The sequence below is a fragment of the Macaca nemestrina genome, chromosome 3 (assembly GCF_043159975.1).
Source record: "Macaca nemestrina isolate mMacNem1 chromosome 3, mMacNem.hap1, whole genome shotgun sequence".
NCBI classification, from domain to species: Eukaryota; Metazoa; Chordata; class Mammalia; order Primates; family Cercopithecidae; genus Macaca; species Macaca nemestrina.
Genome location: NC_092127.1, coordinates 117,675,939 through 117,693,087, shown reverse-complemented (window position 1 = coordinate 117,693,087; position 17,149 = coordinate 117,675,939). Strand labels below are relative to the sequence as shown.

General features: G+C 39.2%; 1 protein-coding gene across 8 annotated transcripts in view; it reads right to left on the bottom strand.

Annotated features, from left to right (window-relative positions):
• Positions 1-2,757: 2,757 nt before the first annotated feature.
• Positions 2,758-17,149, bottom strand: part of LOC105463525 (KIT proto-oncogene, receptor tyrosine kinase) — an 83,621-nt gene continuing 69,229 nt past the window's right edge. For 4 of the 8 annotated variants that reach the window (XM_011710670.2, XM_011710673.2, XM_011710671.3 and 1 more), the window contains exons 10-21: positions 16,173-16,279; positions 15,955-16,081; positions 15,570-15,674; positions 15,376-15,486; positions 14,012-14,162; positions 12,066-12,157; positions 11,486-11,613; positions 10,292-10,414; positions 6,857-6,968; positions 6,646-6,745; positions 6,188-6,293; positions 2,758-5,041 (exon numbers count right to left, since the gene is read on the bottom strand). In XM_011710670.2, the coding sequence (XP_011708972.1) occupies positions 4,913-5,041; positions 6,188-6,293; positions 6,646-6,745; positions 6,857-6,968; positions 10,292-10,414; positions 11,486-11,613; positions 12,066-12,157; positions 14,012-14,162; positions 15,376-15,486; positions 15,570-15,674; positions 15,955-16,081; positions 16,173-16,279 (1,391 nt within the window). In that variant the 3' untranslated portion in view covers positions 2,758-4,912. The remainder of the gene's footprint in view (positions 5,042-6,187; positions 6,294-6,645; positions 6,746-6,856; positions 6,969-10,291; positions 10,415-11,485; positions 11,614-12,065; positions 12,158-14,011; positions 14,163-15,375; positions 15,487-15,569; positions 15,675-15,954; positions 16,082-16,172; positions 16,280-17,149) is intronic. The other 4 variants (XM_011710672.2, XM_071093366.1, XM_071093365.1 and 1 more) reach the window with 1 other exon arrangement.

The window sequence follows — 17,149 nt, the reverse complement described above, 5'->3', positions numbered from 1 at the left end:
TGGTGCTTCCTGAAGCCTTGCTCATCCCGAGACCTCTCCGCTGGGGCGTTTTCTCATGCAGACGCCAGTGCTGCTGACCTTCTCCAAGACCAAGTGTGGGGCGGCACGGTCTTCCTGTCTTCAGCTTCTGCACCTCAAGCCCAGAAACTGCTTGTCAGCTTCAGCTCCTCTCCCTGCTTCTGAATAAGGAAGAGCACTCCTGCCACTTTCCCTTCCTCTCCACCCTTCCCAGTCTACCAACGCCTTCCTTTTCTTCTCTTCTCCTTGTTCCCACAAAGCCTCTGTATAGGCCTCAGTAAGGCTGTCCAAAGGAATGTTTCTAGTTCCCCTTTCCCTTCTCCCCAAAGTGCCACCCCCTCATGTGAAATTAAGCTAACTTCACTGCCTTCTGTCTTCTTCTATTTCCCCTCTTTCTTGGGCCCATTTCCTCCCAAATGGCTCTCTCCCACTCCAAACACTGATGGGATGTTTAATTATTTGTTCAAAAAGAACCACTCTTGAAGTACTGTGCTAGCAGCTTTGGGGGTGTCTGAGATGAAGAACATCTGTCCCTCAGGAAGATGGAAACTTGGTCATCATTTAAAGGGGACAGGTAAGTCTCTCTGCAGGCTAACACCAATGGATTCATATCAGCTTGTTGGAGAAGACTGTGACTTCTAAGGCACCTGGGCTCAGTTGGAGGGTGTGGTGGCAGATGAGTGATGTCTGCATGGCCAGGGTGGTTGGAGACACCAGCGTGGGAAGACCAGGTATTTGCCATCACTGAGGTACAGATCTGGATTCTAAGTCTGGCTTCATGTACTGCTCAGTGACCTTGGGCAAAACGTAAACTCTTGCAACCTCTTGGGCAATTTAACCCCTGAGTGTCTGGACAATTCAATATTTAAACAAGTAAATGCAGTAACCCTGGCACATACGGGAATTTTATGTTAACTGATTTTAAGTCTGGATATAGTGGGGATGGGGACAAGACAAGAGCCAAAATAATTGGAAAATCAATTGTAAGAGCCATAAAAAGTAAAGAGTGCTGTGGGAGTTCAGCGACAACTTCCCATCGAGATGATTTTGCGGGTCTGTCTTGCTGGAGAGAAGGGACAGTATGCAGTCTGAGAATGGAAGCAGAGAAGAGCATGGGGCACACTCATGGGCCTTAGATAATGGGAGAGAAGTAGGAAGGAAGGCTAGAGCAAGAATAGAGAGTTTTGAATTCCTGGCCAAACGCCGGGATTTAAGAAAAAAAAAAAAAAAAACCACCACCACCCAGAAATCTTTATAGCAACGTCAAGTTTTGCAGCACACTTGTACAATACTGTTTGCACCTAAGAAAATTAGAAGCAAGTTTTTGATTGAATAATTTTATATGAGTTGTGTCAGTACAGAAGCACCACCCTCCCTGCTTAATAAGGTGAATTGGCCATGGCAAAACTTATTAGGCATATGAACGAGCTGGTCTCGACAGCTTCACATTAATACATCAAGGTAGACACTACTCCCACGAACTGAGATTTCAAGAGCTAATCTGCCTAATGTCACACAACAGTAAGTGGTAGAGACAGGGGTGGCACTGAGATTTGAACCAAGTTTGAGCCTGGGCACCAAGACCTGGTATTACTTTCCTTTGAAAAGCTAGGCTGGTGAGGAAAATTAGCTAGACTCCTAACACAGGGGCCTGTCAACCGCTTCTAACGCAAATTTCTCACACACGACAAAGGCTAAATGACAGCGAAAACATTTGGAAAGAAAAGACTTCTTTGTTTTGTGGTCAATTAGCATTCATTCCTGTCTGTAATAAAATAATGGGAATCGCCTGACTGAAATGTGGGTGTTTTTCACTGATTATCGACGCATTCTTTGCCACACAATTCCCTCTTGATTTTAAAAGGATTCCTTTTCATTACAGGTCACTTTTCACTCCTTCCCTTTCCTCTCAGGAGACATTTCTGCAGGTGTAGATGTCACATCAATAAAGGCAGTCATGACTGAGAGTGTGTGGGTGCCTAATTCATTCTTAATAGGATTATGTGATTCAGGGTGCCTCCTTTGTTTCAAGCTGAAGGACTCTCAGCCTCTGTTTGGGTTCCAGTGGTCTGGACAGTATCACTTGGGCATGCAGAATGTTTCACCCGCATGATGGCACCCAGTTCATACATACTAAGCACCTCCCTCCAAGTAGAAGTGAAACCTAACTCTGTTCCAGAAGCAAGTAAGAATAAGGACTTCAGGTGGAGCATGAATATCTCATTTTGAAATGACCTGTCTTCAAAACCCAAGCCAACAAGAATACAAGCCACTTTCTTGGGATTCCTCATGTTAACTTGGTCTATTATTTTACTGTTCATGTTTTTAGACGGTCTCTTCTGGGAGGAAACATGCCAGTCATATTAAATTAAGCCACATGAAATTGCTGTTATTTGACCATTATTTTGCTGCCAAAAATGGCAGCAAATTCACGTGAATACCAAAAATTCACATGAATCAATCTAATAGTAATCATAGCTATGTGTAAAATTCTTAGAATGTTCACTGTATCTATTTTTCAATTTAAATAGAGACCTCAGGTTGTAAGACTAAAATGAGAAAATATCACACGGATGAAAATTCTTAATATCTGGTCAATCTCTAAGTATGTAAATCCTAGTATGGTCTGATAGTCTTGCACATATTTTATGAAAACTGAGTACAAAATGTTGTCAGGATGAATGCACTTTAATGCTTTAAAGTTTAATCTCACGAATCTCAACAATCAAATGATTCCACTTGATTTATATATGTACATTTTATTAGAATTCTTCAGAACTGTCAACAATTGGACAACATACAGGAATAAAGCACGTGGAACACCAACATCCTTTAAACTTACGCCGCTTATGTATTTACACATAAAGTTACTGTATATATAAAAAATATTTTCAAGGACTCATGGGCTTCAGAATATTCAAAAGACATTATTGCTACATTTCAATATTTACAAAAAAAGCCACAAAATAATTTCAAACGTTAAGCCACTGCAAAGAAACATCTGATGTAAGAAAAAATTATAAAAATATAAACTTTCAAGAATATCCAAGACAAAACTCTCAATGAAGTGCCCCTGAAGTACCTAGACATCTATAACTAACAACCACTTTTCTTACTATAATTGAAGTCAATAGAAACACAAAGGAATTTTTCAGACAAAGTATGGCAAACAACAATCTCTTGGGTGACAACACAACCCCAAAATCTGTTAACTTTGGAAAGGTGCGAGAGCATAGAACTCCAGTGCAAATGATTACTTCCAGATAATGGCCACAGTTCTCTAAATGTAGTCTAAGAAACATAGAAGGGGGAAACCATAAAGGCAACATACCTGAATCTTTCAAGACAACACACAAACTCTGCCATGTACACATTTGCCTTTTATATTGGGCAGTGAGGAAGGAGAGTTTTTTGTTTTGTTTTTTAAAAGAGGTAAACTACAGTAATAATGTCCAGGCTACAGTCTAAAGGGTAAAATTTAAATGTTTCAGTGAGACAGTAGCATTATGGAAGGTCTAAGGAACAGGTACAGTAAGATGAGTCTAAATAACAGAGTGCCTTAAGTGCAGGTGGACTGCAAATACACAGGGACTTATGCCTTCCACTTCCTCCGCACCACTATGGAAGCTTCTGGTAGGCTACTCTAGATAGCTATGTGAAAAGAAACAAGAGCAGTACTAATAATGAAAGCCAAGTTACTTTTTGGGTACTAAAAGACCCTCTTGGACTCAGGGCAAAAATACCCCTCCAAATATTTGTCTACACGCATACAAACGTACACACACATATATAGATACTGGCCCGGCGTCCAGGACATGCCTGTGAAGGAGGCTGAACCTAAACTTTATTTCCTGCTACATAAGAATCGAAACTAAGACGGCAGTGTTTTCTCACTCCTGTGGGAGCCATGCAGTGAATCAGTAACTTTGTCAAACAGCATCAAATCCATTGAGTACAATGCCATTCTGAAGCTGATAGACTTGTTCCGCAGAATCTATAGAGTAAGTTCATCAGCTAAAAGAGGAGATTTTTAGACTGTGCTTTGTGGTTACACTGTTTCCTTAAAAAATGGTATAAACTATTTCCTTCAAACTTATATGGCTCTTAATCTACTTCTATACACAAGTGGACATAATGCCAGGGTTGTATACAGAAACGAAACCTTATGGTGTTTTCCCCTCAAATGTATGAACACGGACAATTTATAGATGCGTATATACAAGTTCTGGCTAGGGAGGCCTTCTCTCCAATTCAACGCTCTAATAGCAAACTCTGTTTAAAAACCAGGTCAGTAGTATAAAAGCTCATGCAGTGGTCCACAGAAGAGCATCTTTTGTTCACACTTGGGGATCATTTTTTTTCATGGCCTATGTCTCATTCCCAGCATGAAATACTAGATTTCTTAAGCCCAGGTGTTCATACTCTGTCCTTTGTTCTAATGATGTTCTGTTTTCCACATAAAGGACTTAGGTTTTCCGCTTCTAATCTTGTTGCATCATCATACTACTATGGATGGTTCTGAAGGCCAAATGTGATTACTACCATTTATTCAGGTAAACTATCAACCATATTTGTGGGCAGAATTGGAGGAGCCTTGGAAAGGACTCTGGCCCCCAGCCCATACCTCCCTCTCTTTTTCCAAATCAGAATGTTTTCTGTTCATGGTAGGAGCTACTTTGCTATTGGGAATATATACAGTTCGAACCTTTGCAATAGGATGGTGGCTGATGACAAAAATCATCAACCACTAAAGTGTGCTCAGAAAGACAGGATTGCAGTGGGGTGCCCACTATCCTGGAGTTGGATGCAAGTCAAAAGAAAACAAAATAACCATCATGGAAGCCAATAGAAGAGGAGATCATTCCTGGAGGGGTGACCCAAACACTCATTCTGCTCAGACGTCGTCGTGCACAAGCAGAGGTTGGGAGGAAGAAGCGGTGCTGCCGACAGAATTGATCCGCACGGAATGGTCCACTACAGGCTTCTGTCGGTTGGGGCTGCAGTTTGCTAAGTTGGAGTAAATCTGGGGAAAACAAGCGCATAGTCAATACACCAGGTCCCTACAATGAACACAGCAACAAAAGGCATACTTACAGTGTCAAGATCACCACTAACTGATGGAAACTCTTAAGAGAGAAGTGGTTTACAAGAACTTTATGGCCAAAACCCAAGTCATACTGACACAACAAATATAAGCTTTGTTTTCCCCTTCATTTTTCCAAAGGAAATAACTTCATACAAGAAGTAGGGACAAAACATGCACAAGCTTAGCTCTTCTAATGGGGCACACCAGGGAGCAAGCACTATCAAACCTATCTAAAAAGGCTTGTAAATCTCTACAGCCAACTACAACCCAACAACCAATGTAATTTGCCGAGAAACCCATGGCCCTTCCAGGGGTCTCCTGTCAAGAATCAAAGTAACTGGGTGAAAAATGCTGTTTAAGTTGAAACACGCTTTGAAACCCAGAAGAACAAGCTTTAACCCAAAAATTATCAGTGGTGTGCTATTAGGAAAGAAAAGATAGCTCCAAGCACACAGCCCAGTAAAGAAAGCAGCTTAAAAAAATCAGAGTCGAAGTATCACTAATTCTTCCTTAAAAGCAAGAGAGGAAATAATAGATTTGAGTTTTCATTCCCCCCCACTTCCCAAATCACTGGGAGGGATCTCCCAACTTCAAACAGCTCTTCATTCTATATGGCTTGTGGGCATGACAGCTATCTGCCATTTTCTGGCTATGCTTGTTTGATCAGAAGGCTTATTTCACTGCAGTAACAAGCTGTCTTTTCTATGCGTTTATTCTATTCACATCACCCCAACCCTCCAAAGGATGAATGGCCCTGACACGTGAGAGGGAGAAAATACTGACCCCATGACCAGCATTTGAGATAGGGGAGGAAACATGGCAAATCCTTACGGAAACTTCTACTTCCACTGAGCACAAAACTCTCCACCCTTCCCCCTCCATCTCACATCCTTCTTTGGCTCAGAAGAGGAGGGCTGGGCAGAAAGAACTGGTTTCCATTGCTTTACTTCCCCTACCTGAAGCCCAATTTGCAACCTAAGATGAGGAGAGAAGGGGTTGGGAGGTTAGTCCTCACCTTGAAAACCTGAGGAGGAGGACACACCTGGAACTGGGAGAAGGGGGATTCGGCCAGAGTATACTCACATGATTGGTGCTCTCTGAAATCTGCTTCTCAATTAGCTGAACAATTTGCTTGAATGTTGGTCTTTTTAGGGGATCCGCATCCCAGCAAGTCTTCATTATGTCATACCTGCGAGACAAGGGCCATTTACTATCCCTCTCAACACCCTCAGTCTGTTTTCAAATGTATGGCATCCAGCAACTTCAGTAATAATTCCAGGGCTATGCAACTGGACATATGGACTGACATATGGATAACATAAAACACTGCATGTATGAAATGCTGCTGAAACTTTCTGTATTTTTGGTGACAAGAGATTATGAAAATAAACTACAGAAATGACATTTGACCAGCGTGTCATAAAGAAACCAAGTGACATTTCAAACTGTGTTATGAAAACCCTCAACATCTGGGTTTCTGTCTTTAAAAAGAAAAATAAAAGGGAAAATGTGATCTAAAGGAAAAATTTTTCGACCCTTACATTTCAGCAGGTGCATGTTCAGGGCTGAGCATCCGGAAGCCTTCCTTGATCATCTTGTAGAATTTAGAATCGACTGGCATTCCAGGATAGGGGCTGCTTCCTGAGACACAGTTTGCAAAGCAGTGTTAATCACAAGGAAGCAGGACACTAATGAAACCTCAAGAAGATGCTCTGAGTCTAATGAGGGTGTCTTTGGCAAGGATCATTTTACCTAAAGAGAATAGCTCCCAAAGAAAAATCCCATAGGACCAGACGTCACTTTCAAATGTGTACACACAGTTGAAAATGCTTTCAGGTGCCATCCACTTCACAGGTAGTCGAGCCTGTAATGGAAGCACAACAGAGTCAACAATGTTAATTCAGAAGCTCAACAAAACTGAACAGAAGATATTCTTATAGATGCTGCTGTTGCTGAAATGTGAGATGATAACTTAAGTACCATCTCACAAAAACCTTCTACCTATATAATCTCAGATGATCCCAATCACCTCTGAAATACATGGCTCACAAGTTCATTATCCCCATTTTAAGATGTGAACACTATGTCAGTACGGCATGGAGATTAAGAGCACAAACATCAGAGACAGCCAGACATTTTAGCTCTGGCTCTATCATGGGCCTTAGGTAATGCAGAGATTTGTTAGTTTCCACTGAATATGTCCCTCTCCTTCCTTAAAAACAGAAACATGGCCTCTCACAATTAGGACTACATTTCCCAGCCTCCTTTGCAGCTAGCTAGCTGTAGTCAGGTGACTCGGTTTTGGCCACCAAGTTGTAAGTGCTATATGGCAGCTTCAGGAATACCTCCTTATAATATAGCTGGCATGTGCCCTCTGCCCTCTCTTCTGTAGTGCAAGGGCCCCCCGCCTTCTGGATGTGATGGCTGGCTATCTACCTGGTGGTCATCTTGGACCATGGACATGGGGGTTACACCCAGGAATTGCTAAGCATGGAAGGGAAAGACTTGGCCCAGGTACTCCATGGAATCTTTATACCAATCCTGGCCTGCTACCCTTAGACTTCTTTTATTCTGGGTTTTCTGTCAAAACCCAAAACTCTAATACACTGGGGAAGTCATTAAAGTATCTGTAATTAAACCTCCGTATCTTCTGTAAAACAAAATGAACACTTTTAATTTTATGAATTGTCCTTTATGAATTTTGTGAATTGTCCCATTAAATAAGACAATGCTTATTTAATGGGTAAATTACCCACTTATTTAGTGGGTAAAAATGCTTAGCACCACCTGACTCAGTGCTATCTGAAAAACTGCCTAGAATAAAGGCAAGTACCCAATAAACAGTAGTGGCTTGTGATCATGACTCTTTGGAGAACTCTCTCCATTAAAGTTGAGATGAACTTTCTGTAACTATTCCTCTTAGATGCATTCTGGATTCCCAATCTTAATCTGCCATAAAAAGCTAAATCAATCCTTCTCTTAATCCATTTAGGATTGAAATCTGGGACAGCTTTTTTTTTTTTTTTTTTTTTTGGTGTTAAAGTTATTTTAGTCAGTTTAAAAAAACAAAACAAGACAAAACAAACTTCCAATATCCCTTCTCTTCCTAGATGTTGTGCTAAAGTTCCTATGAGGGCTCCTAACCTGAGATCTATGGGTGTCAAATTCAGGGGCCTGTGAACTTGGAAAGGAAAAATGACATCCTTACTTTTGCTAATTTCTAGATGAAATTTAGCATTTCTTCAAATTACTAAGAAAGGTGATAAACCACAGTAGTATTAGCTGTACCTGCGACTTTCTCATGAACATCTTCATATCCTATTAAGTCTTTACAGGCATCTCAAAATCATATTTACATTAATCACCACTCTAAAATTACAGTGGTTTTTAGAAAAAAGTAATAGCAAGACCCACAATTACTTTTGCACCAACCTAACAGAGCCTGTTACTCTCTGTAGTAAACACATGTACTGACATATCACAAATTTACTTAATAACGTGATAGTTATTTCGGTTTAACTGTTTTCCTTGGTAATCCTACATATTTCATCATAGGCGTCGAAAACAGTGTTCTGATAAGGGTTCCATAGGCTTTACCAGACTCTAAAAGGGGCCATGACATGAAAAATGATGAAGAACTCACGTGAAAGGAAAGAACTTCAGAGAACCTGACGTAACAAGGAGATCTCAAATGATGATGACATAAATGCAGGGCAGTAACATGTTTGAGTTTCTTATCTTGTTCCAGAAATTCTCCTTACCCACTAGACAGGTGAAAGCGACGTCTGTGATTGGTTAGTTCAACTGACTTGAACTGGACTCTACAGTCTGGAAGCCTGATGGAGCCAACCCCTCTGTCAATTCAAACTAAGGTCACTAACTAATAACAAGACAGTATATAACCATCATCACGATTATTCAGATCGTAAATAAGACAACTATAAAGAATTGTAACAATATGTCTGGCACTGTCCTGAGCACTTTACATATATTAACTCATAACTTTCTCAGTCAGGAATCACTATTATTCCCAAGGGGAGAAAAACAAAGATTCAGAGTTATTGGATAACTCTTGACAAAATTACACAGCCAGGAAATAATGGAGACAGATTACAGAATTCATCAAGACTGGGCCTGGAGACTGCCACCTTCCTCCTCCTCCCTTTGGTCAATATTCAGAGGACTGGATAATTAACGACTTATCATTCTTCCTTCCAAAATTGCACAAGGATGAAGAGAAGTTGTTTTTATTACCACTCCTGATGATAATATCTAGCTTCAGGGCAGCCTTTTCAGAATTCATGCTTTGGCCAGGAGATAAACACAGCAACACTCTTACAAAACCAAGTCGGGTACAGGCTACCAATAGAGACACTGCAGTGATGAGGGGGACACTACATTTTCATAAGGGGCCCAATTCCACCTCCAGGAATAAATCTGACTGTAGAAATGAGCCCAGGAAGACAGGCACAGAAGAATATAAAGGGCGATATGGTTTTCCATGGCGATGAGATGCCAGTCTGGAAATCACAGGCTCTGGTTTCAGTCTCTACTGCCCTGTGTCACCTCAGATAAAAAGCACTAAAATGTGCTATGCCTTAGTTTCTCCAACTTTTAAAATAGGAAGGTGCTGCAATTATAGGACGAGGGCTTGTTCTGAGGATTCAGTAATTGGCAATGAAATACAGCACTTTGAAAAACATTTACTATGTTCTACAAACCCGCTATTACTTATGAACCTATTTAATAGCTCTCCGTGTATTCTAGGATCCAACATTCTATATGGCTAACTCTGAACACGATCTTAGATTTTAGTATTTTTCACACGGCATGTCAATCCCGCCAAAATTTATCCTGCTGTGACCTTCAATGACCTACATTTGTTACACTTGAGCAAAATCAAGTTCATTGCCATTCTCAGGCTATAATGAAAATTAAGGCTATTTCTGTTTCCTTCCCATGCCCCATAATTACACAATTAGAATTAGGAATTCTATTATTGACTGTTAGTTGTAGTAATGTTCAGCATACCATGCAAATTTTGCTGAAGTACACTTAATTTGACTGCTAAAATGTGTGATATCCCTGGACAGGATTTACATTATGAAAATCATAGGAAACAATTTTTATCGAAAGTTGAAACTAAAAATCCTTTGCAGGACTGTGAAGCAGAGAATGGGTACTCACGTTTCCTTTAACCACATAATTAGAATCATTCTTGATGTCTCTGGCTAGACCAAAATCACAAATCTTTGTGATCCGACCATGAGTAAGGAGGATATTTCTGGCTGCCAAGTCTCTGTGAATACACTATTAGGTTGGAGGAGAAAAGAAAACCATTTAAATTCATTTTAACTTGTAAAGAGTGAAAACTAACTTTTTAATATTAGAGTGTTGCTTATATTATAAAAAATCCAACACTTTTGTTTTAAAGTACTCAGTACACCAAAAATAAAAATCAAAAGTATGCCTTGAATGATGTTCACATAATCAAGAGTCTAATTACTATAATCTCTTTCAAAAGCAATTCTAATAAATGCTATTTTCTTCTCAGGACTGCCTTCATTCATAGGGAAATACATAAGAAATAGTCATATCATACTGTTTAAACTGAAAATTCATTTTGCATGCATTTCTTTGAATGTCCTTTCACAGAGTTCCTAACATGCCTTTGCAACTTCAATCTAACATGTCCCAAGGACACACGGAAGAAGGTCTTTATTTCAGCCATCCTATATCCTTTCTTAGTTTGGTAATTGTTGGGAAATGTCACCCATGACATTTAAGGGTAGGACTGGTAACCTCATTCTGTTTGGTTAATCTTACTTCCTAAGGAACCCTCTCACCCTTCCACAGACCATGCTCCTTGTTTTCATTCCATCATTCTCTTTCCATTCCTATCCTTCTCCCAAGTGTTTATTATTCTCTCTGACCCCTTATTTCCTGATACTTCATAAGCCACACATATAATATTTGGATCTAACTTCAATAAAACTCAAGCCTATGGTTCACCCTAAGCCTTGTAACTATGAGGTGCCCTCTGCTTTTACTGATAAAATGATTCTGTTCTCTAGGAACATATCCTATATCCTAAAAGCCAAAAGTTTTAAATGAATTTCAATGCATATAAAAGAATATTCATAGAAAAACTCATTTAGACAGGCTTGCACTTTAAAGCTTACAAATTAGAACAGGAATTCCAAAGAGACAGCCGTTGGAACATGAAGAAACTAAATTTCCTCTGCTTTTGGTTACCACACTTCAAAATGACACTCTGCATTCTAACTATGGCTCTAAAATGCTCTGTTCTCAAGAAAAAAAAAAATCAAAAAAATCAAAAAACCAAAACACAAAACTCTTTTGAGAATCACTCCCACTTACATTCTTGGAGGCAAGGAAAGCCATGCCCTTTGCCACCTGGTAAGAAAAGCTCAGCAAGTCTTCTAAGTCTAAAGCCAACTCGTCATCCTCCATGATGGCGGGTGTCACATCTCTTTCTATATATGAGCCTGTGAGGAAGAGAGGATTTTTCTTAGCGATTAAAACCATAAAGGTTAGGACAGGAAAAGACAGTGGCAATGACAATACCAAAGGCTGGTCATGAATGAACTAATGTGAACTTGCAGGCAGATCACTTCCCTCGTGTCCAGCAAAGGTAGATGCTGAATCACAAAGTTAATATTCAACAATCCTAGGCTGAGTTACAAAATCCGTAGAGAGGGATGGCGAATTAATACAAAGATCCCATATCTATAGTAAGATGCTCAGGCACAAAAACAAATGCTCTGACCCCAAATTCCCACTTACAACCCTAACTGCCATTGACCATTGGCATTGCTACCGTAAAGCAGAACTGGTCTGCATCGTTGCTACTGGGAATGATGTTATATTCCACATTAGCATGATACATATACTCTTTGTAAATAAAGTTGCTCTTGTTGCTTGATAGGTAGGTACTCACCTATTCTCGCAGATCTCCTTTTGTCAGCCTTGGTTGGGACAACATAAGAAACTCCAGGTTTCATGTCCATGTACTCATTAGTACTATCGCTGCTGGGAGAGATGAAACAAGTCATGACTGAATCAAGTGGGACATGCAGAAGGGCACTCATGGGTCAGGCTCTACCTCCTCATCCCCTTTGCTACATAATAGACTGGACCAATTTGAAGAAAGCCATGTAAAGTTTGAATAGAGTTTGAAAATCTTATTCTGTAAGATATGACTTTTTAATATTTGATATTGGGGTCCATGCCCAGAAACTAGGTGTCCTTTTTGTGTTTAATCATATAGAGGACTCAGGTTAGAAATTTCCCATCTCTTGACACAATGAATTTAATGGGAGACAGAGAGCCAAATATGCTATCCTGTATCACCTCAGACTCTCTAAATGAGCCCCAGGAGACAAGATGAAAGAAAGACAAAGAAGAGCTTCCAAGATATGTTATGGGGGAGGCAGAGATCGTTAACATATAGTGACTGATGGAAAAAGGTTTTAAAAAAAAATCAAGTTGGTTCAGATAAACACCAATAATTTGGATGATTTTCTGAACCATCTGGACCTCTTCAGTCTGCAACATTTGGCTGGAGACTCTTCAAGATTTCTAGTACTTCCTGCTTCTGATTAGCATAGAAACACCATGACAACAATCTCCTTCAGAGTGTGCTGGTGGTTCCAATCCCATATGGGATCCCAAAGCACAAAGAACATCACACAGGATTGAACAATTTAGGCCATTATATCAGAAAGTTAAAGGATATATATAGGGCCAAGGTTTCGGAAAGAAGCAAAATGGCTCATTGGGTTTCTTCATATAATGAGCACATGCCCAGGAGAAACTAACAAAAAGTGGTTTTGTACAGTTTCTACTACCACTTTACATTACTCAAGTTTATAGGATTAAAAAAACATAAAAGTTTCACCTGTGGTTTTAAACTTAGTCAGAGGTACAGAAAATGGCTTTAAGAGGTAATTGCCCATCAATAACATTTACTGAGGTCTCCTTGAGGGCCTGGTGTTAAGAGTTCAGGAGGCAATGTCTTGTCATCGCAAGATGCAGTGGATATAAAGTGCATAAAAAGGTTAGGAAAAATCGACCACACAACTGCAGCAATATACAGTATAGGGGACTGGGTGAAATAACCATGACTTCTGTTGGACTGGGTACATCCAGGAAGTCTTCTCAAATGGTGGCTCTTAACAGCATTTCCAAAGAAAGAATAGGCAAGGTATGAGAAGAATTCTTCTCTGGTTGTAAATCAAACTCGAAGCTCTTTATACATGATTCAAATTCAGAATGGCATCAATGACGAAAGAGATGAAAATAATGTCCAGAATTTTTAAAAACGTGCTGGAATAGTTATGACTTTTAATAGCATGATGAATTAAAAGGGGCAAGAGGCAAGGTATATAGGAATAATCCAGAGGTCAATAGCAAAAAGCCTACATGTAGAGATAAGTTCAGAGCTCTTTGTCATTCTGCTAAAGGTTTTAAAGGGACTTTATTGTGGCAACTTGAGAGGCTTTAGCATTTCCCCTATAAACAGTATCTCACTGGAAACATGCATACAGTACCAAGCTCAACGGTATAAATGGAAATACATGCAGGACAGAACCGTAAGAGAAACAGAAATAGAATTCATTCAGTTGCGTGAAACTAAAGTGTAGAAAAAAACTAAAAATGCATTTTTAAAAAATCAGCAAAAATCTAGGTTTAACACAGTTTGAATCTTTAAAAACACAATTTGAACTTTCTAAACTGTTAATCACATTTAAATGATTTAATAATTTTGATTTCATACCTCAGAGTACCTCAGTTCATTTTTTAAAGAATCAGCCTTGATTGCAAACCCTTATGACCCCATGAACTGCCTGTCAACAGCTAACTATTTATGTAAATCAGTCTTACCAGGAAGACTCCTTTGAATGCAGAAGATTCTTATAAAGTGCAGTTTCTGCATGATCTTCCTGCTTTGAACAAATAAAAGAATCACGTTTTCTTCTCAAAAAATTCAAAAGATCACCATAGCAACAATATTCTGTAATGACCAGGGTGGGCCCTAAAAGCACATAAGAAAAGGTTAGAAAGAGGTGAGATATATAGATTAATTCTGCCTCCCATAAAAATACCCAAGAGTGGTCATGGCCATTAATATTCAGCTTCAGTGGATAAGCCTACTTAGTCCCAATACAATCCTATATATTAACACTGCTTATCAAAAAAGCAGCATTATGTGGAGTAACATAAAACAAGCAAGTCTCTTTTGACCTGAATTTCCAAATGACATTAGTATTTGGGGCCAAGCGTGATTGCTGATTTGACAGACAGAAGTTACTGCTTTCAAAGGTTCTACTATTATCAAGCTTCCTACGTGAATCCTTTGATTCACTTCTGTTTACAGCAGGGCTTCACACACTCGCTGTAACGTTATTATGGAAATAACGAAGGCACAAACTGCGGCATAGTGGGAAAATCAGTCACATGGAGCAGCCAGCTGGGACGAGACTGGAAAGTGAGTGAAAACCTAAAATGACCTGTGTTCTGAGCACTACTAGTTGAAAAAAATTTTGGTGTTATGAATGTTTAAAACTGTAATTTGGAAGTAACAGGCAACTAATTAACTTAGGAAAGAAATTTTCTCATGAACAATTCATGATGTGGTGAAGCAACATTTATGGGGGTTGTTTGAAGACATTATATAAAGCTGTCAACTTTACCATGGATCTCTAGAAACAGCTCATTTTACACATCTTTGTTTCTTTCAACTGAAATACTTTCTGCGAACATCACAGACATCCTCGATGGGAACCTCAACTAAGGCTTCGAATTGGAAACTTATTTTTTACAGAAGTGAAATGTTTGCCTCATTTGGTGTATATTTGAGAACCAGTAGGCTTAGGGGCCTATTTTAAATTATAGTATGCAAATTAATATTAACCCTTTCAGTGGCTAAATATGATCAAGAAATATATAAAGCTTACAAGATAAGAGAAGCCTTCTGGTCGGGATAAGATATACAAGAGGCCAATGTTGTTGATGTTACAAACACGACAATAACTAGTGTATGTCCTGGGCTGTTCTACTCCATAATGATAAAATTAAAACCTGCATTCTTAAGAACAATAAGGAAAACAAAATCTAGCAAGAGAGAACAATAGTCTGGGTAAAAAATCTTCCAAGCACTTTATAACCTAGCATTGCCAAAATCATATTAAAATGTCATGTTCTGATAACTTGACAGACAATAAAAGGCAGTTTGGACATGGCTTTACCTCCAATGGTGCAGGCTCCAAGAAGATTCACAATATTCATATGATTACCAAGGTAACTCAGGACTTTGAGTTCAGACATGAGGGCTTCTCGTTCTGTTAAATGGGCACTTGCTAAAATAGGAAACATGCATTTTAGCAAAAAGCACAACTGGCAAACTGATGTCAAGCGCACGCAGTACCATACAGGAACTTACGTTTGAGCATCTTTACAGCGACAGTCATGGCCGCGTCCGACTTAATTAAGCCATAAGCAGTTGCCTCAACAACCTTCCCAAAAGCGCCAGCACCCAGGGTTTTCCCTGTAGGAAGGAAGACAACAAGGTAAGTGGTGGTGGTGCTGGTGGTGGAATTGAAGGATCATTTATGTAGTTTCAAAATCAATAAAGGAATTAAAAACAATTTTGTCTAGAGACATTTTCCTACAATGTTCTCTATGCCAAACCTATCAAAAGGGGTGCAATTTCACAGAAAACTCATTGTTTCAGGTGGAACAAAACAAAGGAAGCTACTGGAGTTCCTTAAAGTCATTGTTATGTGTACCCAAAAAGGTGACATGGAAAGCCCCTGTTTCATACTGACCAAAACTCAGCCTGTTTCTGGGAAACTCCCATTTGTGATCATAAGGAAGTTGTGTTGGGTCTATGTAAACGTAATTGTTTCCATTTATCTCCTCAACAACCTTCCACTGTACTTCATACATGGGTTTCTGTGGGGAGAAAGGGGAAAATAGATCACCTTGTAAGAATTATTGTCGGAGTCATTAGAGCACTCTGGAGAGAGAACAAATAAATGGTTACCTGTAAATATTTGTAGGTGAGAATCATCACAATAATGCACATCATGCCAGCTACGATTACAAAACCAATCAGCAAAGGAGTGAACAGGGTGTGGGGATGGATTTGCTCTAAAATCAAACAGAAATGTGGAATCACAAACTTTGGCAGGATGGGATCTCTACCACAGCCACTCATTCCCAAACTGACCTCCCAACTCACAGCCCATGGCAGGAAGCAAAGCTATGTGACTCTCAGAGCTTCACCTTGGTTACATCGTACTCTTGTTATTCAAATGAATCTTTAAAAATATAACTTGAAACCAGAATACTGCAGAATAGAAGTTGAGATTTCTGTAGAAAAGGAATAATTTATGCTGTTTTTCTATGAAAAGCAACATCTGAATGCACTTTGTACTTCAATCAAATCCCTGCCTTGTACAACTTTAAAAAAGAAGCTTCCTTTATGGATGGTTTATATTTTCTTCTTTACACTTTCCTGTATTTTCTAAATTTTCTACACTGAGCATGAATGTCTTTCACAACAAAAAAAAAAAACACCATTTTTAAGGTATGCTTTTCGTTGCCCCGTCTGAAAAATCGATGATGTAGAACAATGGAAGATTCTTCCCCTCATTACTCAAAACCTGAGAAAATACGCCACTTTTTGGCACTAGTCTTTGCTGACTCAAAAAAACAAACAAACAAACAAACAAACAAAACAAACAAAAAAAACACAAAAAACAAACAAAACCCAAGAAGGCCTAAAAAGTAAGTGCCCATTTTCTTTGTCTTCCCACTTCGTACCAATTCAGCAATTTGCCCACAAGGAACTTTTAACTTATGTTAAGAGAGTTAGTCACACATGAATCAAATTTTAAATATTTTAAAGAAATAACTTGCTAACATGACTTCATAAAGGCAGTGTTAACTTTTGGATACAGTGTCTGGCAAAGTGTTAAAATAATTCACTTTAAATAATTGAAATTTTTAATTGAATTT